The sequence below is a fragment of the Lissotriton helveticus genome, chromosome 3_1 (genome assembly GCF_964261635.1).
Source record: "Lissotriton helveticus chromosome 3_1, aLisHel1.1, whole genome shotgun sequence".
Taxonomy (NCBI): domain Eukaryota; kingdom Metazoa; phylum Chordata; class Amphibia; order Caudata; family Salamandridae; genus Lissotriton; species Lissotriton helveticus.
Window position 1 is genome coordinate 985,569,311 of NC_136061.1, and position 23,896 is coordinate 985,593,206.

At 43.0% G+C, this 23,896-nt stretch overlaps 1 protein-coding gene across 2 annotated transcripts in view; it reads right to left on the reverse strand.

Moving 5' to 3' along the window:
- Window positions 1–23,896, reverse strand: part of COL6A2 (collagen type VI alpha 2 chain) — an 89,231-nt gene that overhangs the window by 30,061 nt on the left and 35,274 nt on the right. For both annotated transcript variants that reach the window (XM_078681448.1, XM_078681449.1), the window contains exons 8-18: window positions 22,273–22,299; window positions 22,149–22,175; window positions 21,997–22,041; window positions 19,720–19,773; window positions 16,196–16,258; window positions 14,536–14,598; window positions 13,436–13,525; window positions 10,154–10,216; window positions 4,389–4,451; window positions 3,805–3,867; window positions 2,660–2,722 (exon numbers count right to left, since the gene is read on the reverse strand). In XM_078681448.1, the coding sequence (XP_078537574.1) occupies window positions 2,660–2,722; window positions 3,805–3,867; window positions 4,389–4,451; window positions 10,154–10,216; window positions 13,436–13,525; window positions 14,536–14,598; window positions 16,196–16,258; window positions 19,720–19,773; window positions 21,997–22,041; window positions 22,149–22,175; window positions 22,273–22,299 (621 nt within the window). The remainder of the gene's footprint in view (window positions 1–2,659; window positions 2,723–3,804; window positions 3,868–4,388; window positions 4,452–10,153; window positions 10,217–13,435; window positions 13,526–14,535; window positions 14,599–16,195; window positions 16,259–19,719; window positions 19,774–21,996; window positions 22,042–22,148; window positions 22,176–22,272; window positions 22,300–23,896) is intronic.

A 23,896-nucleotide genomic window follows, 5' to 3' on the forward strand; every position in this document is an offset into this window, starting at 1 on the left:
CCATAGGATGGGTTGGATCTGTTGAGGTTAAAGATGGTACTTCTTGGCATTTACAGTGAACCCTTGGGCTATAGTGACCGTGAACGGCAGTACTTTCAACCGATGATGCTGTCCACTCACTATAAACCATAGGTACTTGTTATGAGCAGAGTGGATAGGGATATGGAAATGTGCGTCTTTTGGATCTAACACCTTCTTGAATAGTGGCATCTTCACCTTAATATGACGAGTTGCCCTCTGAATTACTGCATGGTAAGCAATAGTATTATCAAGCATTATAGCTTAGAGGTATAACTCTCAAGATCTGGCTTGTCTTGTGGTCTTCTCTTTATTAAGTTAAAAAATAAATCCATAGATAATGAAATAATGGGCGTGATTCACAAAGAGTCTCTGCACTTGTGGCCGAGGCCCTGCAGCCATGGGGAATTCTCCGCACTGGGGCGGAATTTCCACAATGAGAAATCTCACTGCGATAATGCTGCCCGATAGTAGACACTCCCATAACTGTGGGGCCTCCAAGAGTGTGGAGGTCCTTTATGAATCGGGCCCAATGCGTTATTATCAAAATTCTTTCTCTATTATCATTGATAACTATTAGATTTTTTTAAATCTTGTTATCATCTCTATCATCTCTTTTATTAATATCACAATTACTGTCATTACATTTTAAATAGCATTATTATTATTGGTGTTATCGTAAGCACCAATATATTTTCTTGTGCATGCTTTACTTTAAAGCAGCATATTTTTTCAGGTCTAAAATGTATCAGTTGACTGATATATTTAAGGTGGAAATGCGTGTTTTTTCCTTTTTCCCCGGCTGGAAGGAAAACGTTACTTATCTGTGAGCCTTTAAAGATAGAAATCGTAGTGGAGACAAATGTAATAGCTTAAAGAATTGTATAGGAAGACTGATGTTTTCTATTTTGGGGGTATGCAGCAAATGCCACTGAATGAACCCAAACTGGTGTGTAGGCTAAGCCTGCTTTTCCAGGTGTAACATAACAAACAATGTGCTGTACTGTAGCTATTAGCTGATCAAGAGAAGACTGGAGCAGTATACAGCAAGGTCTTTGAATTTATCAGCATAGCACTTTTTAGTGGTAGGCTTTCTAGCCTCCTTTAGGGGTTGCATAGGGTACTGAAGAAGCTGTAAATATCCAAAATCTAAGACCACAGGTGAGGGATCATAAAGATCAGCACACTCGGGTTGAGATGTAATAACTTCCTTTTGTGTTGACAGAGTAGGCGTAGGTAAAGTGTAACTTTAGTGAAGCTGAATACACATCTCTAACAGTAGAGAACAAGGTTCACATGCCCACATTGTGCCAATAATAATTAGTGTAATTGATATTTGTGCTACTTTCTGTTCTGCCTGAGTAATCAGTGGTATGTGGGAGAAGCATAAGAAAATATCCATGACACTCTTATACAAATGTCGTTCCTCAGGGACTGTAGTTGTATTACATTTTCAGAAACCACCTTCCCAAAAGAACCAAGAGAAATGGTGGTGCTTCACACCCCTTCCCACCATGGAACACAATTATATTTTGTATGTGCTATTTGTGTGTCTTTCCAGAGAATGAATTACCATTGAAATTTTATCCAAAATCGCAATATTTCTCACTTTGCGGGTGTTTCATGAGTTTGTAATACCCCCGATACTTCATTAATCTACTCTATTTTACCCAGTACTCCAAAAAGTATGTCTGCATACATCTCATATTTGCAGAATTTCCAGCTTGTAGGTGGATTCTGTTGTCATAAAACTTCCTGATCCCGATCCCTTGACTAAACCTTTTAGATTTCTTAAAGTAAATTCAACTTTTTGCACACATAGGTGATATTTAGGTGTGCAAACTGTTTGGTGAACTGTGGCCTCTGTTAATAAAACTATTAAAATACACTTTCTATTTGCACTTCTGGCCAAGGGAGGACTTATAAATGGGAAATAAACAACCCCATTTTGGCTGCAAAGGGTGTTGGCCTATTTGGAACAAATGAAATGTCATACTCCTGTGAAGCATTATTAGCCAATTAAATCTCTCCTGACCCAATAGTCCAGGGGCCTAATCGCAAAGGAGATGACTGTGAGAAATATTTTAGATGTCAAAGCTCAAGTGACACATTTAAAGATGTATATCCCACTGGAACACACACTGATCATGCCATGAAGTTCTGAATTCTATAATCAAATGGAAGAACTAGAATTTCCTGTGATAGATTTCAATATTTTGATAGTTCTTAAGTCTTATCTTGGTCAAAGATTGAAATAAAAGGATGATGATTCCTGAATTCAGGATGTATATTGTATAGTGTTTGCCTGTTAGGCCGCTGCTTGACAGTAGTGTCATTGATTGGTTTGAATTGCTGCAAAACATAGCTTGCAGGTGCCAAAATTCACTCTTCATGCATAGTTGGGACAAGTCCCTTATGATTTCTGAGACTGGTGCTGTAGAGATTTTGTAAGGTTAGTACATGATTCCTACATGGAGTTCCACACCTAAGACACAGATTTGAAGCTATCAGCATGGGTAGCTCAAAATCCTCACATACAGTGACTCTACTCTGTCTTATACATTTTGCATACATGTGACATGCAAGACACGCCTCCTTCCTACTTGTAATGAATCTAAGCTTGAGAAACATACACACTAACCTTAGGTCCTAAGGGTCCAGGATTTCCTCGTTCTCCCATGTCACCTGGATCCCCACGAGATCCCTACAAACAAGGAGAGAAAGGCAGGGGAATTAACATTTATCACTTGGCAAACCACGTCAAAGGAGGCAGGGAATGGGACAGCAATGAAAATATCTGAGGTATCACTGAGAATATTTTTGGATGGTAGTTTCTGTGCAAAAGCTGGGGCTGGAAGTGTCTTTTGCTGGGATGAACAATTGCTGATAGATATATGGAATTGATGACTTCTGGGTTTGGCAGTGATTGATGCTGGGGCTTGAGGTTTCTGTTGCTGATGAAGGTAGTTGCTATTGCTGGAGCTAGTGGTTGATGCTGGAGTTGTGAGTTTCAATTGTTCAGTATAGCATACTGCAGATGTTAGGGTTCACCAGTGATTCGGGCTGTAGCTGCGAGCAATTCTTACTGGAAAGGCTAGAGGCTGCTGCTGGATCTGAGAACTTCCTGTTGCAGGGGTTGCAGCGATTATTGATGGGTTAATAGTCAGTGTTGCTGAAGGTAGCAGTAGCTTCAGCTAAGACAGAAAGAGCTTGAGCTGGCAAATGGTATTCGTGGATGGCACTACCTGTTTCTGGAGTGGGTCATCGCTGCCACTGACTTTGCAGTGGCACTTAATTGGGTTAGGGATGTCTGTTCTTAGGTTAAGCATGGTTGTTACTGGGGTTAAGTTGTTGGATTTAACAATTGTTGATATTATATTGTTTTTTACTTAGGTCGTGTCTGTAGCTTGGGCTGGTGCTTGACCTTTGCTTAGTGGGTTTTGGTCCTTTACCTGGGATTTGCAGAATGGATTTATTGCTGAGTGTAGCAGGGGTGTGGCCCTGCTAAAGCTTGGGTTTGTTGTTGGATGCAGGTGGGTGTACTCCTGACTGCATAAGGGGTTTGATCCTGAGTTTAGAGGAAGTTTGCAGCTTGGTTGTGAGGATGACTGTCTCTCAGTTTTGTGGCTGACTATACATGGGGTTTGATACTGACTTAAGCTTGCGTTTGATTGTTACTATAGGCAAAGTTTTGTCCTGTCACATCATGGACTTCAGTTTATAAGAGTATCTGATACGTTTGATGTGCTCTGACTGACAGTCCCACGTAGTACAAATGTAACTCACATTTCTTCCAGCCTCCCCCGGTGGACCCTGGGCACCTCTAGGACCGGGCAATCCTCGCTCTCCCTAAACAAAAGAGGAAAAAAAGCAACAGTTACATCCCTGTGACGCCTTCCTGTGCCCCCACCCCTGCAGTGGCCTCAATCTAATCGCAAAGAGAACTATTCTACAGTCTAAATGTGAGTCACAACTTGCATACAAGAGATACAACCCTATACAAAGGGCATAGACTTAGATAAGATAATAGGTGGAAATACATAGGACAGCTTCAGCACAGATCAATAGTGGAAGACACAGCTAAATACAACTTTGTTTAAGTGGCAGTAATAGTGTGAGAGATGTAGTAGGTAGTTTAATACAAGACACAAATGCTGAGCCCTCTTCAATAGAATTCACATGTTTAGCACAATTAACAGTCTTGGTACAGGAGACATGCTAAATATGGAAGAGACAGTGTCCGAATATGAGAGATTTGCAGAAGAGGAGACATATTCTTAGTGTAAGACCCAGTGCTACAGCACAATCTCCTTCTCTGGAGTTCCTTCAATTCATCCCATATGAGGTGGGGCTCTACTATCAACACGCACCTTGGATCCTTTGGCTCCAGTCTCTCCTCCTAAACCACGGGGTCCGTCACTGCCGGGGTCTCCCTGTGAAATGAAAAAGAGAGCTTAGTATTGAAACTGAGAATCAGCACCTCCATCTGAGGGTATGCCTACCAAGACTGAGATCTGAGTCTCCGGGAATCATCTCCGCAGATACAGAAGGTCAGAGTACAAGCTGAGTGGGAGCATCATCGTCAAGAGGACCCAGTCTTGCAAGACTCAGATCTGAGCTTTACAGCTAGAAACCCTTTTCCTCATGGACCTTCTAACAAGACTCAAGGCTTAGATTAAAAAACTGATATAAAATCCTTTCCGTACCATCTAAAAGGCACAGTATTTTGAGCTAGAGGCTCTACCATTTAGTGCGAGGCTCGCGTGACACGAAGCAGTGCAAACGTAGTGCTGATCAACGTTCCAGTAGATGATATTTTTCATACTAAAAAGTTGATGCTAGTACAATTCACAGTGGTTTTGAGTAATGCAGTGCCATCCCTATCCCATTTTTTTGGGTGATGCAGCATTTTATTCATTGTTTGCAGTTTTTCTTTTCCTTGTATTTAGGAGGTGATTTTAATTTTCTTCCTTGTGCTTTTATTATTTTAATTGTTATTTTGTTCTTTCTTTTGCCTTACACAGCAGTTTGTTTTAGTTTCGTTCAGGTTCTGATTTTGACCACCAAAATGGGGGCATACACAAACATGTAGAGGAACATGTCTGACTAGTCAACGTTTTGTATTTAGCTTTTCATTAGGCAGACAGGCAGACTCACACACACGAATCCTCTACCTTACAGACCCAGAATCTGGTCTCATACAATTGGATGGTAAATGGAGAGAAAAGTAGGAATGAAATATACCAAGGGCTGCAGGTGGCAAATTATAAAACACAACTAAATAAGGGGCACATCAGCAAGGCGGCGTTATAAAATTATCGCCGCTTTTGCGTCCGTTTTCGGACGAAAAGCGGCGATAATTTTATTGCCTTATCTGCAAGGTCACGCGTGAATCCTTGCTTTAGCGCCCTTCATCATAATGCCCAGTTTTGCATCTCTAATGAGATGCAAAGCGTGTGCACCTTCCCAAACTTCAGTGGAGAATGTCACTAAATGACGTTACTCCAATTAACAAGCAAAATGCTAACCTGCTTAGTGATATTAAAAGAAGCGCAAACGCCGCTTAACGCAGGATTCTGTACTCCTGCTTTTCATCTGATTTAGCCATGTAATCCAATGCGAGGTGGATTACATGGCTAAGTCCACCCTGCCCTATCAGCAAGGTATCGCCTGTCACAGTGCGATTATCGCCGATTTCCCAGCGATAATCACACTGTTTTTAAGCTAACGCTTTGATTTCCATCGCTTTGGAGATATGCGTTGCTGATAGCACGCTATCTCAGCGATAGCTGGCGATAATTATCCTAGCGCTAAGTGCGCTTAGCGATAATTATCCCTGGTTGTTGCTGATATGCCCTTAAATCTTCTAATAGGTAAATAAAAAAAAAGTCTCTTAGTGTAAACCGCAGAACATTTATTGTCCAGTGAACCTTTTTCATTTGGCCTTGCATTTATGTCACAATGTTTGCTGGTTTCCCTGTCTCTTCCTACTCCTTCTCATTTTCCCTCAGTGTGGTGGAAGCATGGCCAGTAACCCATGCTTTAGAAATAAATGCTGCTGCAATCGCCCAAACCTCCATAGGCCAGGACATTTAATTCCTAATTATGATCCTTCCACCATGTGTTTCTAGAGTCAGTGTTATGACGGTGACATTATTAGGAAGTATTATACTAATGATGGAGAGGCTGGTCCTTTAGACATCTCTTTGAGTCCCATTGCTCTAGGCAACAGACCTCCTTCAGCCTTTATCTATGATCGCCTACACACGCACAAATAACAGTTATCCGTTGTTTGCAGTGCTCTCTTCATCTGACTGTACATTTACCCTTAGTCAATTTAATTGTTGAATAGTGTCAGGCTTACAGTTTTTGTTCCTTGGTAAATATAGCCAAATACACCCTTTTGACATCTCATGCCCCAGTATGGATAATTCCCTTGGTTAGCACTTTTAAAAATTGACACCAAATAAATTAAATGTACTCTTTGGGACCGATTCACAAAAGTTCTCCGTACTCAGGGCAGAGGCCCTGCAGTCATGGTGGGGGGGCCTGCAGTCATGGTGGGGGGGCCTGCAGTCATGGTGGGGGCCTGCAGTTGTGGCTGGACCTCCGCACTGCAGTTACTCAACGCTGAGGCCCAGTGGATATTGGTGGCCCCTATTATGAGGGCAGGCCCCCCCACCATGACTGCAAGGCCTCTACCACTAGTGTGGAGGCCCTTTATGAACTGTCCCCTTAGTGTTTTGTTTTTAAAGCAGACGTAGCTGGTGTTAATAGCCCGATCAATGTGAAAGATGGCAATGGATTACAGTCATATGCGTTTCTGAACCAAAGCCTCATTTAACACAGTTGCATATTCCTTTAGCAGCCAGCACCTTGGCATTCAGCATTGTGTCCAAGGATAGAACAGAAAGTTGGGGTGATGGGAAAAGCCATCATATTTTGCAATAGCTTTCAATGTAGCTATTTTGACATGTATACCCTCAAAGGTGCAGAAAGCCTAGACTTCTGGCTTAAGGTTAGGTCCTCCAAATCCTTTGTTGGGTGCCTACTATATTGTCCTCTAGGCCCGGCACCAGCTTCCTGTCCATGGTAGGGAAGGCACTTACCCCCGCAGTAGTTTGTTATGCTAATTGTACCGTACAAGGTGACTTCAACTTCCATTTGGTGATCTAGACAATTCCAATGCCAACTCACTTTGAGATAGCCTAAAAATATTAGGTCTCCCCCAACTGATAAATGCTCCAAGCCACTTATGTGGCCCCACCCTTGATGGTATCTGCACCAACCATCCCAGCCTGATATCCGGTGTACCCATCACCCAATCCTGAACGGATCCCTGACATGTTAAGTGGGTGTCTAATCCTACTTAACATAATTATGATGCCCCAAAACTTTCTTCCTCGCAAAATAGACATCATACCCTCCACTCTCCAGAAATGGGGACAAATTAAATCTAATCCACAAAGCCCATAAATCCTCCACAGCCCTGACCCTCAAAGGGAAGTTGGTGGAAGACATCAATGCCTTCAACACCTGGGTCACTGAAACAGTTTAGAACTTCCACCTATCATTTGTTCCAAAAATCGTCAGCCAAAATACTCCCAATTCTGGCTCTTTCCAGAACTTTTAGAGCAAAAAGTCAACTGCAAACAATGTGAACGCAAATGGTGATTGACATACAGCACGGATGACCTCTACCATTTTAAAGAGGGTCAGAAAATATACCGTAAGTTGATTAAAGCAACATAAAAAATCTTACATTACCACAATAATCGAAGAGGCCAATCAGGACCCCAAAGTCATTTTCAAAATATCTAAAATGTTTTTGCAGCCCAAAATTCTCACAAGAGAGATCCCGCCTTCCCAACCCTGTGACCGGATTTTAACCTTTTTTCGAGGAAAAGATCCAAGTCATACAACAAGGTTCTGCACCCACTTCTATGACTACCCCCTTAAATGGTTCTGCTTCTAGCCCTCGCCACAATGGGACTAATACAAAGCTGCCTGCAGTTGAAGACATTTCCTTGATATCGTCACAGCAAATGAGCGTTCTTGTAAATCAGGCTCTACTCTTGATCCCTGTCTACCAGCAATCCTCCATGAGGTCATTGACACAGTAAATCTTCTGATTAACCAAATCCTCAATACCTCCTTAGCCACAGCCGAAGTTCCCTTTGTCAGGCCCCTACCGAAAAAACCTTTGGCAGATCCTACCATCTTGTCCAGTCTCAAGTCTATCTCCCTGCTGCCCATATTAGCCAAAATACTCGAGAAAAATGTGACTCAGGAACTTAGTACCTTCCTACAAAGTTCCAACATGCCTCATGTATGCCAATCTTGCTTTAGGCCTAGACATTCCACCGAGTCGGCCCTACTTGAGGTCTCAGATACTATTAAAATGACTCTGGGCCTGCAACTGATTAAGTGTTGATTCTGTTAGACAGCTCCGCAGCATTCGATACTATATCACATAACATCCTTCTCCAGCGAATCCAGGACATAGGGGTCTCTCAGAAAGCTCAAGCATGGCTTCTCTCTAATATCATCTTATGGATGCACAACAAACATTTGAAGTGCAATTCAGAGAAAATGGAAATCCTTCTCTTTGGAAAATCCAAACTCTTCTCTCCTAAACATTGGTGGCCAAACTCAGCTCCCCCTTCACCTGACATGGTTAAGGTAGCAAAGAATTTGGGGGTCAAATTTGACACCAAAATCTCTTTTATGCTCAAATGGCAGCAGTAGCTAGGATATGTTTCAATCTGATTAAGTCTCTCAAAATATATTTTCATTTCCTCCCTCTAACCACCTGGAAAACCGTAGCATTTTCTCTAATTTTATCGAGACTCAATTACTGTAACAACCTATATGTGGGCTGTTCAAAACAGCTATTTTACAAACTTCAGATGGTCTAACACGCAGCAGCCAGACTGGTGTTACACCCGCCTAAATGGAGCTCGGCATCAGCTGCTCCATTGGCTATCAATTCATAAAAGAATTCTGTTTATGTTCCTGTTGCTAGTCTATAGAGATTTTATGGCAACGGGCTCAAAATACCTCAATGCCAGATTCAGCCACCACAAGACCTTGAGAACATTGAGATCCACAAGAGCAAATTTGCTGAAGCCTCCATCTTTTAGATTAAAAACTCGAGGTGGTAAATCTTTTATGCTGCTATGCACCAAAGCTGGGAACCAACTGCCATTGCACCTCCGATTTATAGACACGGAAGACGCATTTAAAAAATAAGACCTGGCTTTTTCAATTCCCTGATATACTCTGTAATACCGTCATTTAATTGATTACTCAGGTCCAAATTTAAGGTTCGTGATTGCTACTCATAAAAGAGCCAGGATGCTTATTCTGGAGTGACAGTTCCCGCTTTATAAATGTCCAATTCATTTATTCATTCAATTGGTGGAATGAAGGGGATTCCTGAGGTGAAAATGTTTAGTCACCCCTTAACTTCTACGCGCCAAGCAAACGTTTGAGTGTGCGAAGCTCTGCCTACTATTAGATACTTAGCAGGCGGGAGCTCTGTCGACTATCAGATATTTAGCAGGTGGGTTCAAAGGAGAGCCAGATCCTCTTTCAACAAACTCTGTACAAGGGGATTAGCTTTTATTCATCTGCGCTCACATATTTTTAGGTTATTTCTGTGCTCTATTTTTAAATGGTTGCCTCTACGAGAATTGTAAACAACTGTACCACCGCTAAGTAAAAGTCTGTGGCCATACTTGTTACTGAGCAACATTCAGCCCAAGTGACCCCTTTGCAAGGATTGGGTCAAGTAAGAAGTAAATGTCAGTGCTGAATCTTTAGAAAGCCACATACCTCTGATTTATTTCAACTCTCAGTGAGGACAGCATGCAATCAAGAGGATGGGAATAATAGTTCATCCTTCATACAATCTTTCAGACCTACATACTCAGCTGATTGAACCCTGACACATCTTTAACACCCTTCCACACTTTAACGTGAATCCACTATGCCTCCCTCATAGCTATTGTTTCCTTTGCCCCTCCCTCACACACTTCTTGAATCCCTTACCTCACTTACCTACATCTGCTCTCTCGTGCTGATGACTTCTGCCTCTCCTGCAAACACAACTTCCCAAGCCTTGCCCACTCACCTTTTCTCCTTTGCCGCCATCTACTCCTGAGCCTCCTTTTGGGCCTGGGTCGCCTCGTCGGCCCTAGAAGAACAGAAGGAGATCAATACAACTTATGTGAAAGAAAGATCCAGTGAAGGATGCACTGTAAGGGGCTCAGAAGGGACTGTAGGAGAGATAGGCACATTCCATGATTACAACTGGACTGGATAATTCCACCCTCTGCAAAAATACCTTTTTACCCAGGGATAAGAATTATACATTGTGTAAAGATTACTAGGTATCATAAAATCCTCTACTGCACAATTTCCCATCAGTACATTCCAGGAGGTCAAACATCATGATATAAACTGGGGGATATACCTCATATACACACCGGGAATTGTGGAGTCTGGTGCAGAAAACACCAAACTCTGTGGGCCCGATTCAATTAGGTAACTTACGCTTACGCTTAGTAAGGTTACTAGTGTGGAGTCTCCACAATCAGGGTGAAGTCTCTGCATTTGGGGTGGAATTGTCCCGAGTGCAGAGACATAACACTTATAACTTTACTACATGTAAGTTACCTTTGTGAATCGGGCCCTGTATGTTTAACACAGCCAAGTAATACCAAACCATGGGACAGTGGATTTCACTAAATGGGATTGATATGTTTCTCCTCTCGCTCCAGAACACTCAGATGGCTTAGCAAGTTAAGCATTCTCAGTTGGCGTCTGGTGTAACTTAAATGTCAAAAGTTAAAGGGACAGATGTAGGTAATTCATATTTACCGACTCTTAAATACCGAATTTTACCGAATCGGTATTTAAGAGTCGGTAAATATGAAGGGGGGAGATGTAGGTAGTTCCAGATGTTGAAATACCGAATCTTTAGAATTCGGTATTTACCGATTCGGTAAATACCGAATCGGTATTACCTATTGATTCCTATGGGCTGTGAAGCCCATAGGAATCAATGGGAAATACCGATTCGGTAATGTAAATACCGAATTCTGCAAGGGTGCAGGGGGTGTCACTTTGACACCCTCTGGCACCCCAAAAATTGGCATGTGCGCCATGTGGCACACAGACATGCCCTAAGGGCATGTCTGTCTGTCACATGGCTAGGTGTGCATGCACACATGTGCATGCACACCTGATTTCGGTATTTTAACACCCAATTGGATTGTGTGGTAAAATACCGATTTTGTAGGGCCTTTGGGACTCAGAAGAGTCCCACCTACATCTGGGATTTACAGATTCGGTACAAATACCGAATCGGTATTTTACAGAATCGGTAAATTTACCGAATTGGTAAATTTACCGATTCTGTAAAAATATGCCCCTACATACCAATTCTTAAATACCGGTCGGTAACGGCCGAAAATACCGATTTTCGGCCGTTACTGACTGACCTACATCTGGCCCAAAGTTCTTAAAAAGCAAGTGTATGCTTTCACCCTTCAGAGTGCCGCAATTGGAGTACCTTTATACTGGCAAGTAAGAGTGGACCTCTCTTGGTTTGTGCCAAGCCATGTAATATCTATGTATTTAATATTGAAGGGGCCACATTGGGAAGGCTTACGTAATTCACAGAATTGCTGTCAGTAGGGATAGCCCATGGAGGGCTAATATGAGGGATTTAAACTCTCATATGTTGTAGAAATGTATCCTGCTCTGGCTGAGAATAGTCTATTAGATCTTCTTGCTTCATGAACTTCTTGAGATAAGGCTTTCTTGCAAACAGTGTACAACATAAACAAGAGAAGATGTTCTTCTATAAGTGCCAGAGCCTATCCTGTAATCTTCCCAGGGAATTGAAAATACTGAACTTTATATAAGATTGATTACATCCCGAGCAAATTGGCGCTCACATTCTACGATATATACAGCTATTTCAGACTCTCCTTCTAAAATGCATTTAGTGGAAAAGTAAGAATTGTGGGGCATATTTACAAGGGCTTTATCTCCGCTTTTTAGGCTCACAAACCCCAATGAATGGAGATAAAACCAGCGCCCTATTTACAAGAGGGTGCTAACATGCATAATCGCATGTTAGCACCCTTTTTCCCACCACCTCACTTTGCATCTCCAATGAGATGCAAAGTGGGCGTTACTGGGAGTACCCAAGATGAACTACCTTGCAAATATCGCTGATGTTAACATCGCGATATTTTCAAGGCAGCCCACATGATTTTAGCACACATTAGATTTTGGCGAAAACGGCCGTTTTTGCCAAACCTAACGTCTGCTAAAATCCTGACTTAGCCATCTCTAACATAGGGGGTGGATTTTGCTGATACGACCCTGTGGGTCGTATCAGCAAGGTTATCGCACTTTTGCAGGGAGCATCGCTGGAAAACCAGTGATGTTCCCTGCAAAAGGCAGATAGCCTCGCTATCTCTGGAATTTTTATCACCCTGGAGTAAGGCGTTGTTAATTACACGCTCCCAGGGCGATACTTACCAGAGATAGCCTGCAATAATATAATTATCGCTAAGCCCGGCCAGCGATGATCATCGCTGGCCGTTGTTAACATGCCCCTCAGAAAGGGACTTGAGTTTTGAAAAAGTTTGGTCACATCTCCCTAACTCCCCCAGCACAACTTTCCATTCTTTTTCTACTACCAATCTTGGTTATATATGTTACAGAAATGTTTATCTGGTGTTTCAAGATAAAGGCTATGTTTAATTCTTTCAAATTCACCTTCCTTCACTGCAGGTATTTATGGAAATAACAACACAAAATCCTTAAACCTTATTATCTCACTGTATAATCCAGGATTTGTACACAAAAACAAATGTTGCAGAAGTCTCAGTGAATGAGTTGCTTCTCACTGCCTCACGAGATTGAGTGACAGAGTGGCTGGCCTTCTAGATGACCTGCTGCAACTCTACTGGAAGGAAGGTGATTTTTGTCTTTATTCCCTGTGGATGCCGTCCTGCAGAAAGGTGCCCGTCTCTTCACACCCTTATGATACTACCCTGCAGATATAACAATGTAATGTATCTTTCCACAATAAAAACACTTAAGCTGGAATTTTCTAAATTAAACAAGGTGAAACAGTGAGACATACACTGCAATGTTGGAGAAGAAGGTCTACAGCAGCCTGTCTTTGCCCTCTACAACTTTTATTCTGCGCAATGGAACTTTCACCATCGCAGTGCTCTAACTTACATTCTTGTAATGTCTGTCTTGATAAAAGGCGGGTTATTGACTGAGAAATAAATAACAGATTTTTCATATGAATACCACCAGCATGTATTCTTGGGGTAAAAAAAACAACTCTTGAGCTGAATATGTCAGATACAAGCTGCAGTCTCACCACTTCTCCTTTGGGTCCAGCAGTGCCAGGAGAACCTTTGCCTCCTTTGATGCCAGGAATTCCAGGAGCTCCAGGGTTCCCCAAACCGCCCTGCAGGAAGAAAGACAGCAAGTATTAGTGAAGGAATGTGAGGTACACATTCATGGGCTTCCTCTGTCCCATGGGCTGTTGTCCAGGAAAGGTGCATGCAAATGCCACTCTGCGAACATTGGAGATGCACCTAATAACCAGGGCCACTCTTTCCACAGTTACAAAGCACTAGGAGCAATGCGACATCCAAAGTATCAGGAATTAGGGATACTAGAATGTCCCAGATCTTTATGACTCAAAGATTCACCAGAAGAGAACATCTGCCTGACAGGAAGAATTTGGAAATGTTGCAGGAATAAAACATCAATTTGAAGTAGGGTAAGTTGAATGGAATAATCCCACAAATCTTGTTTTCTACTACATGCTATAATCATTGTTTTACCCATTTGGACTGGTAGTGAACACACAGCTGAGGTATTATGAGTTTGGATTGACTCTCAATGGTGATGGGGGTTTACCTTCTTCAGACTGACAGATCTTAGTCATCTTCAGAGGTGTGGACCTCCTTCAGAAGAATGGGTTTTGGTATATTTTAAATGGTTGCATATTGCCTTCATCAAAGGTGGAGCTGTTGGTTGATCTCGGAGGCCGAAATCTTAAAATTCCTCACAGGTTTGGTCTTTTCCAGATCAGTCGGTTTTGCCTTTTTCAGAGGTAAATGGTAATGATCTTCTTTAGAGGTAGCGATGTGGATTAGCTCAGGAGATGGGTTTTGTGCTGACTGATGTGCAAACTCCAGCCTACCAGCATCCATTGCCCTTGTACATTTTGAGTATAGTTGGTGGGCAAAGATGACCAATGGAGATTGCTTAGGTGGCACTTAAGAGGAAAGCCTAATAAGATACATGGTTCTGTAGAAGGAAGGCCGAGACAGTGTGACAATATGCACTAGCTATCTAGCTATGTTGAATATGTGCTAATCAGGCACTGTCTTGAAAGTAGTTTCTTTAGTTCTATACATTTCTGGAAGCATCAAAGCAGGTGAGGTGGCCAGAAAATGCACACTTTACCTTATTTCCCTTCTCTCCTGGTGGTCCTGGAGGTCCGCCACGTCCTTGGCGACCGGGATCACCCTGAAAGAGAAATGAAAGCCTCTGAACTTGTACTGCTTCAACGAACAACTTTGCCAGAATGTCTCCTGTTCCTATCCATATTGAACAGGAGCCTGCTTCTTTATAACCCATTTATTGTCAGCATCTCCACTACTCCAGAAGAAACACGTGGGGAGTTTGTGCTAACAAAAAAGTATGGGGATGCTTGGCTGCAGGCAAAGCTATGAACAGGAAAGAGCAAGACACAGAAGGGAGTGAGTTAGCAATTTGTGAACAACAAAAGAGAGACACAGGAGAACATTGTTGCAAAGAAAAAGAGAGATATAGAAGAGAATGAAAGGTGCATCTACAGGCTGTGAGACATAAAGGTTAGGAATCATATAAAAGTTTGAATGGCAGAAGGCCGTGTATGGCAAATAAATAAGATGGAATATAGAAAAGAGTGGTGTAAATCTAGCAGCACTGGATTGTATCCTTTATCTGATCACATGCAATATCAAACATGACAATATTTAATTCCCACTATAACCCCTACCAAAAGGATCAGCAAGTCTTATCAAAATGTAAAGTAAGGGTACAAATACTTCTAAAAAATGACAGTCACAATTTTCAAATAATGATAAATGGTATGCTTTAAGCAGCACACAAGCAGGCGAGCTAACACCAACCAACCCTGAAATCGAATCCAAGCATATAAACACCTTCGAAGTTCGCATTGCTCTGCTGAATCACTACCATAGATACCCACCAACACGAAAGGTTGGTTGTTCCTGCTCTACCATGGTGAAGTGAGAAAAGATACTTCTTACACTGAGTCGAACAGAACATTAACAGTAGCATAATCACATTCATAACATTTTGAAAGCACAGCTCTTCAATAACCACTAGCAATGTTTTCCCACCTGGAGAATACAGAATGACGTCCCAGCAGGGCCGGCTTTAGGCATGTGCAAGCTGTGCACCTGCACAGGGCCACCAAACCCCAGGGGCCACCACGCCAATATATATCCTTAATATATTAATCCTCTGAGGATGGATACATATTTGCGTGGTGGCCCCTGGCAGGGATTTGGCGGCCTCCGGCTCTGTTCCACTTCTAAACACCCTGACCCCCCTCCCCTCTTTACTGGCCTTTGTGCTCCGCCCCGCCCGGACCCCCTCTTTCGGGCCCCCTACCTACGCTCCTTGCCCAGGGCCACCATGAGCCTAGAGCCGCCCCTGGTCCCAGGTAGGGTTATTAAGATCATGTTTAAATGATTTTTGGGGAGCAACTGCTACATAAATGTGTGTATGACATGCAAGCGAGATACAAAATTAAACTGATAGGGAAATAATGACACTCTATGAGACAGAGAGGAGAGGAAGCAAAAGGGAAATAGACAATGCAGGGGTACAAGGAGGAACAGAGCTATGAGGGTGTGCAATGCAGGGAGATATAAACAAAAGCCTAGAGAGACCATACCAGGCAAAGAAATCCAGACTGATAAAACCAAAGAAAGAATAAAAGATTTTGCAAGATGGGTCAGAGTGTTCAAGAAATAGAATTTAGAGCTCTTTGGGCATGGTTGGCCGAAGCGATTCTGAGGAGCACAGAAGATGAGGTGTGGATCACACATACCTTTACACCAGGGTCGCCATCTTCTCCTCTCTCTCCCACATCACCTGAGTATCCCTCAGGCCCCTGGAAAAAACAAAAAGAGATTAGTGTGTGATGTCTGGGACACAATAGTATCAAACGTGACAGTCCAATTAGCACAGGATGACCACTATAGGGCTAAGAAGGGAAGACAAGCCTCCTGCCTGCTCTGGGGAGCAAGAGGCAAGAGATGCTTCTATAGGGACACCCACTGACTCTGAGTGCTGAATTCATACAAACTCTAGGGACTCTGTCCATTGGCGCATCATGGAGCCAGCCTTTAAAATGTTTGTTTGTGCTTCATACTAATCTGAATCTTAAATATACTGAGAGCAAGATCCATGGATGTCAGGGGCAGTAATAATGAAATCAGGTACCCTTTAGCCCCTGGCAACATCACAGAGTTGACCCCCTGCATTATCCTTAACTCCTGAACATCCCCACTTTTTGCTGACGCAAAGGAGTGTGACCTCCATAAGATAAGCAGGACACACCGAGCACTGTCTGAGTTCTGTCCCTTGCTGTTACCGTCATCACCTCTGACACCGGGGGTATCAAGGACTATGAAAGGGGCATCAATTGGCCAGTTAGGGGTACAGCTGCTACTCTGACTTAAGTCCATTGAAAATTGACAGTATAGCTTTCCCAAAATCATTCATTGTCCAAGGGATGCTAAGAAGGCAACAAAGCCAAGATATTCCCTAAAGAGGTATACCCAGGCTGCCAGCCACGCATGTATGACTGGCGTCCTGTAAAGCCAACAAGAGGAGCATGGGGTCTCCATCACCTTACTATGGGCATTAGAGAGCCTTGGAAAAATTTAATTATTTAGCACTCTACTATCGTTAAACAGGGACCCGCCTTACCTGCAAAGTTCCATTACACCCATATGGATTCTTATCCTTCCGAGAATGGCCAGAATATTTCCACCTGTGCGTATTGTAGAGCGTACGTCTAAATATGGATTTTGTCCAGAGCATTGAAGCTACTTGACACCGCTTACAATAATTTTTTTTCAAATTACTTCTTATTGTTGAGAGATTTTCCATGATACATAGTATTGTCTAGCGTATGACATCTATTTGCATTACCACTATTCTACTTGTAGATATTTATGATTGTAGATAAAACAATTAGAACTGTCATGAGTATTTCAACAGATAGATATTACCCATAGTGTTTTTTTAAACTATGAATATTCCTAGAATCATTTGAGCTAGGATTGCCTGGAGTATTTACAGGTCTGGCTAGCGACAAGATTGTTTCAAGCTGGGAGCGCTGTTCAGAGTTTTCTGAGCCATGAATATATCCCAGAGTATTTGGAACTATGGGAATTCTATGTATTTCAAACTGTGAATAGAGTGAGGAGTTTATTGAGTAAGTAAGTATGGTGCATAGCATTTTTACCTGTGAACATAACTCAGAACATGCCCACCTGCTAATACTGCCCAGAAAATTCCCATGTGTGTTGACAACGCTCAAATTATTTTGAGCTATGATTATTACTTTGTCTATAGGTGTTGCCACACAATGTTTGGAGCTCTGAGTAGTGCACACAGTATTGATGGCTGTGGCTATTGTTCAAAATATTTCAAAAAAGGGGTGGTGATGGACAGAGTATCTGAGTTAATCAGAACACTCCTACCCAGTCAACAGATCAGGGCTTGATCCATCACCGTTTTTTAGCTCACTGCACCATCCCAGTTCAGAACCTGGCTATATGCAAATTAGTCTGTCCCTGGCCCAGTGCATCATGGGAACAGGGCAGACCAAACTACCAAGCCAATTCTTCACTGGAAAGGAAACAAGCTTCCGGGGACCGGTTTCTGGCATTACAGCCGTCTTCGGCCTGGCTTGCTTGAATCCTGATGGTGCAGTGAGCAAGGGACTCACGTCTGAGCATACCCTTCCACACTTATGGTGGCCAAAATATTTAAAAAAAGGGGTGGTGATGGACAGAGTATCTGAGTTAATCAGAACACTCCTACCCAGTCAACAGATCAGGGCTTGATCCATCACCGTTTTTTAGCTCACTGCACCATCCCAGTTCAGAACCTGGCTATATGCAAATTAGTCTGTCCCTGGCCCAGTGCATCATGGGAACAGGGCAGACCAAACTACCAAGCCAATTCTTCACTGGAAAGGAAACAAGCTTCCGGGGACCGGTTTCTGGCATTACAGCCGTCTTCGGCCTGGCTTGCTTGAATCCTGATGGTGCAGTGAGCAAGGGACTCACGTCTGAGCATACCCTTCCACACTTATGGTGGCCAAAATATTTCAAAAAAGGGGTGGTGATGGACAGAGTATCTGAGTTAATCAGAACACTCCTACCCAGTCAACAGATCAGGGCTTGATCCATCACCGTTTTTTAGCTCACTGCACCATCCCAGTTCAGAACCTGGCTATATGCAAATTAGTCTGTCCCTGGCCCAGTGCATCATGGGAACAGGGCAGACCAAACTACCAAGCCAATTCTTCACTGGAAAGGAAACAAGCTTCCGGGGACCGGTTTCTGGCATTACAGCCGTCTTCGGCCTGGCTTGCTTGAATCCTGATGGTGCAGTGAGCAAGGGACTCACGTCTGAGCATACCCTTCCACACTTATGGTGGCCAAAATATTTCAAAAAAGGGGTGGTGATGGACAGAGTATCTGAGTTAATCAGAACACTCCTACCCAGTCAACAGATCAGGGCTTGATCCATCACCGTTTTTTAGCTCACTGCACCATCCCAGTTCAGAACCTGGCTATATGCAAATTAGTCTGTCCCTGGCCCAGTGCATCATGGGAACAGGGCAGACCAAACTACCAAGCCAATTCTTCACTGGAAAGGAAACAAGCTTCCGGGGACCGGTTTCTGGCATTACAGCCGTCTTCGGCCTGGCTTGCTTGAATCCTGATGGTGCAGTGAGCAAGGGACTGGGCTGGGCTGGGTGGCTGAGTGGGCTAAAGAATGGTGATGGATTAAACCCAGATCAGTTGACTGGGGGTGAGTGTTTGATTTGCTCAAACGCTCCGTCCATCATACCCTTTTGTATCGCTGTGGCTATTGTTCAAAGCATATGACCTGGGGGTGTCGCCCAGTCTATATACAACTGTGTGTTCTTCTTGGAGCGTTTCAAGTGATGAATACTGTCTTCAGTATTTCCACCTAGGAATCCTGCCCAGAGTGCCACACATTATTGGTATTACACAGAAACTCTCAAGAACATGGTGGACTAGGTATTCTGCTACTCTGACAGGCTTCCATAGGCTCCAGGTTAGGGGGCTGCTTTCGGAGGTGAGTGGGCTGTCATGACCCAACTAGGAAAGGACAGATGGCTCCATTGGACCTGAGGTCTCCAACAATGTGGGGCTGATTTGAAGCCCCGATGGCCCCATTCTAGCTGAGGTTTCCTACAGTGTGGGGCTGGTTTGAACATTCTTGACTAGGCCAATTTAAAATTTCAGTTTGCCCATGCAGGAACACCAGACATTACAAAATGTGGTCTAAAATATATTTTCTCACCTTGTTGCCTGGGTCTCCCTTACAGCCAGGTGGTCCAATTCGTCCCAATTTCCCCTGAAAAGTAAAATACAGAGAAATGAGCAGAGGATAGAAACCTATCAAAAAGAAAAGAGGACTGAAAACAGAAGCAAATGAGGATGAAAAGTAGAGTTCAGACACTGGACTCCTGTCGTCTGCTCTACGCAGTATGCTGGGTAGGTGGATGGAGATTTTATTCCTTAAGTATTCCAGGAATGCATTGGAGTAGGAGTGAGCAAATGTTCATCCTACTCAAAGTTGGCCTATATTTCTCAACGTTACTCAATTTGTTAATAAGCGTTTTAAAACTCCCAGCCCGTCTACCTCTCACAAGTTCCTGTTTGAGGATCCCACTTTGGTGGGACATCCTGGAGCAGGTGATGGACAGAGCCTGCAGTCCTCTCTTGGTCATCAGGTGGGAGATGCTGTGGAGGTCTATAGGGGACGGTGCATGGTGCAGGAAGGGTGGAATCAAGATGACTGGATCTCAGCGGATGCTGGAGCAGAGAACACCTCAGACATAGGCAATGACACAGCTTATGGTCTAACAGGAGGCTGCAGGCCTGCAATTCCATGTGGTGGGGGCAAGTGGTAGGAAGGGATATGAGGGGGCTCAGGGCAGGGAATATGGACGGCTGCCAAGAGGAGTCGCTCCCTGCAAGGCTCTCTGTAGCAGCGGAAATGGGTTCCTTCTGCTGCATAAGGCCACTAAAACTGTCTGTCATTGATTTAAAAAAAAAAATATTCAGTGAGCCAAAGGGTGTGAGCCAATCCAGGATGTGTCCTGCTATACCAGGATAAGTATATATTCTCCCTAGCACAGTTGTGTGCGAGACCATGTAAACAGAAGCCTATACATTGAGAAGACACCCACAGTTTTAGTGCTGAGTTTGGATCTGAAGTCTTTTGAGTTAATTCTTGTGTTTGATTGATCTATATGAACTGCTGTAGCAGTGCCACATTTTCAGGAAACCTGCTATAGGAAGTTGTTTCTAGGGTAGTGGCAGTCCAGTGCAGAACCGTTCAAAGATAGTGAAGATGTTTTTTAAAAATAATGGGCAATAGATTATGAGGAGATGGAGGTGTTAATGGTGGTGGTAGAGCGGTAAGTGGTGACGGCATCTTCTGAACCTGGAGAGACTCTCTGAAATTTAAGAATCAGTTTTGCTTTGTTACTTGTAATAAGTCGCAGAGTGTGAAGGTCTGTGTAGCATAGGTAGAGAACTAAAAAAACTAATTACAAGAGGAGTCTTTATCTCAAAAGGTTGGTAAAGGGAGTTTCCAGCCCCACTGAAATTACAAGTGTTGATGGAGCACTGTGGGTTGGAAGTGTTTTGCCAGATAATTCATGTGCTGAAAACAGTTGAAACATGTGGGTGTGCCACTGGGCAATATCACGCCGGGTTTGGTGAAGAAACACTGATTCCCGCATGTTAGTCCCCGACAATTTATACTGAGGTGTAATTCTGCCCAGTGGTGTATAATGAGGCCCGTGAAGCGGGTGGTGGGGGCTTCAGATCCAGGGGGCCCCCTTCAGCACCATGCACGGGCAGTGGCCCGCTTGTCTGACAGCTCTTGACTGGGTCCGGAGGACCCCTCAAGTTTCGTTACGCGACTGATTTTGCCATCATGGAGCTATGAATGCCTGTGTATTGATAAACACAGGGGAAGCAGGCATTTCAGGCCATTTTCCTGCCTGCTCATAATGAGCCTTTATTTTCGGGTTAGGGTTAGGAATGGGCTGAAATGTCATTTGTGGTATCATGAACCACTATTAGAAAAAACATTTTGAAATCATGCTCTGTTCTAATTTTCATGAAAAGGAATGAGGATCTGGAACAGGAACATCCCTCTGGAAATTCAGTGGGAAGTGGGAATCAGAATATTGGATTCAAACATCCCTTGAAGTTATCTCTGTTGAAAGAATTAAATGTGTGGATCACAACATTAAAATTCAATGTTTTGTATCCTAAACCAGGTGCATATAAACGCAAATAGAGACATCCAATTAGTAACAAGTCTTCTAAGACTTTCAACGATATGGACTGTATTTCTTGAAGTTCAGCCTCTAAAGAGTGTGAATGATAAGACGGAATGTGGGGATCAGTTCTTTAAACACCTGACAGCATTTGGATACCTAAAATGGAGTAATTGGGTATTAGGCGCCCACAATCTGAAGTTCATCAGGTCGATTAATTATTTTTACTGGGACAAAGTTCAGAAATTAAAACAAAGACAAAAGTGTCGTAGCCAACATACCTTCTGCCCATCGGTTCCATTTCTCCCAGCCAAGCCGAAGGCTCCCTGAAATAGACATTGCATAATATGAGTCAAGCAAATTGTGATCACAAAGAGCAACAAGTTTCGAAATTGCATGATAGAAGGAGATGCATTTCTAAAAATGGACTCACCTTTTTGCCATCGCTCCCGTAATCTCCCTGTGGAAATACAAAACAAAGATGTGAATTGATAATCACACCGAAATCCATCCTCAATATCTTGGGATTTTGAAAAAAAGGATTTAGAAGTTCTTACCTTTTCACCTTTCAAACCAGGAGCCCCCTAGAGAAAAGAAAAAAATGACAGCTACAATCACATGGATTCACAGAATATATGAGAGCATAACTGAAATCGTTCACTCATCAATCACACCTTGTACCATAAGAAAACAGCGGATATGGTATTCCACCATAACATTGGCTCCAGAATATTGAGCTACCAGAAAATTGTGGACCTAATATTGAGGACCAAGTAATTGACACGGTAAGCATGGTCTTATTTTACTGAAATCCATATATACATACCTTGATGATATATTTATCTTCAAGGTACCTACATGTGGGGTTAAGAAGAGTAAATAGATTCTTGCCTATATCTACTTATCTTTTACCTATTTCTGTTCTCAATATTTTGGCCACAATGTTCCATGAGCACAGGTTTTATGTACTTGATATTCATCATCACCCTCTATTCTTTGCAGGTTTGGATCCATATTGTTAGTTTAGCCTATATTTCTTACCTTCAGCCACCAAACTTGGATTATTAAGTCCTGTTCAGTGAGTTGAGGGAGTTGTACACTTCAGAAAAGTGTGAGTGCTAACCTGTGGGAGCTGGACCCTGAAGGTGTATGGTTACACTACTCTTTTGTCTGAGGATTTGGGGCCAGATGTAGGTAAATCTTTTTTACCACTTCTTAAATACCGATTCATACCGAATCGGTATTTAAGAAGTGGTAAAAAAGAGGAGGGGAGATGTAGGTATTTTAGATTCGGTAAATACCGAATCGTTAAGATTCGGTATTTACCGATTCTGTAAATACCGAATCGGTAATGCCCATTGATTCCTATGGGCATTGAAGCCCATAGGAATCAATGTGCATTACCGAATCGGTATTTACAGATTCGGTAAATACCGAGTTCAGCAAGGGTGCAGGGGGTGTCACTTTGACACCCTCTAGCACCCCCAATATAGGCATGTGTGCGATGTGGCACACAGACATGCCTAAGGGCATGTCTGTGTGCCACATGGCACAGGTGTGCATGCACAGATGTGCATGCACACCTGAAATCGGTATTTTACCACCCAATCCTATTGGGTGGTAAAATAGGATTGGGTGGTAAAATACCGATTTCTGAAGGCCTGTAGCACTGGAAACAGTGCTACCTACATCTGGGTTTTATCGAATCGGTAAAATTACCGATTCGGTATTTTACAGATTCGGTAAATTTACCGTTTCGGTAAATTTACTGAATCTGTAAAATATTGGCCCCTACATCTCGAAAACCAATTACCGGTCGGTAACGGCCGAAATCGGCCGTTACCGACCGGTAATTGGCGACCTACATCTGGCCCTTGGTGAGCTTTTAAGACACTAGGGATGCTCTTGAAGATTCATCTGAACCTTGCTGGAGCCAGAGCATCTTCTTTAAGCATATTCTTTCATTAAGCCTTGTTTTTGAGTATCCACCATGCTATAACCTGGCAGCAAGAAGTGAAATTGTTCTTTTTTTCTTTTTAGAGTTTTATATAGTGCAAACTAGACCCGAAGATATCGGGTATCAGAGCGCTTTACATGAGCACCAGTTTTGTTACGCAAGGACACATTCATTTCTGTTAGGCACGAGGAGATTAACCGCCGGATTCATCAAGCTAAATTGCA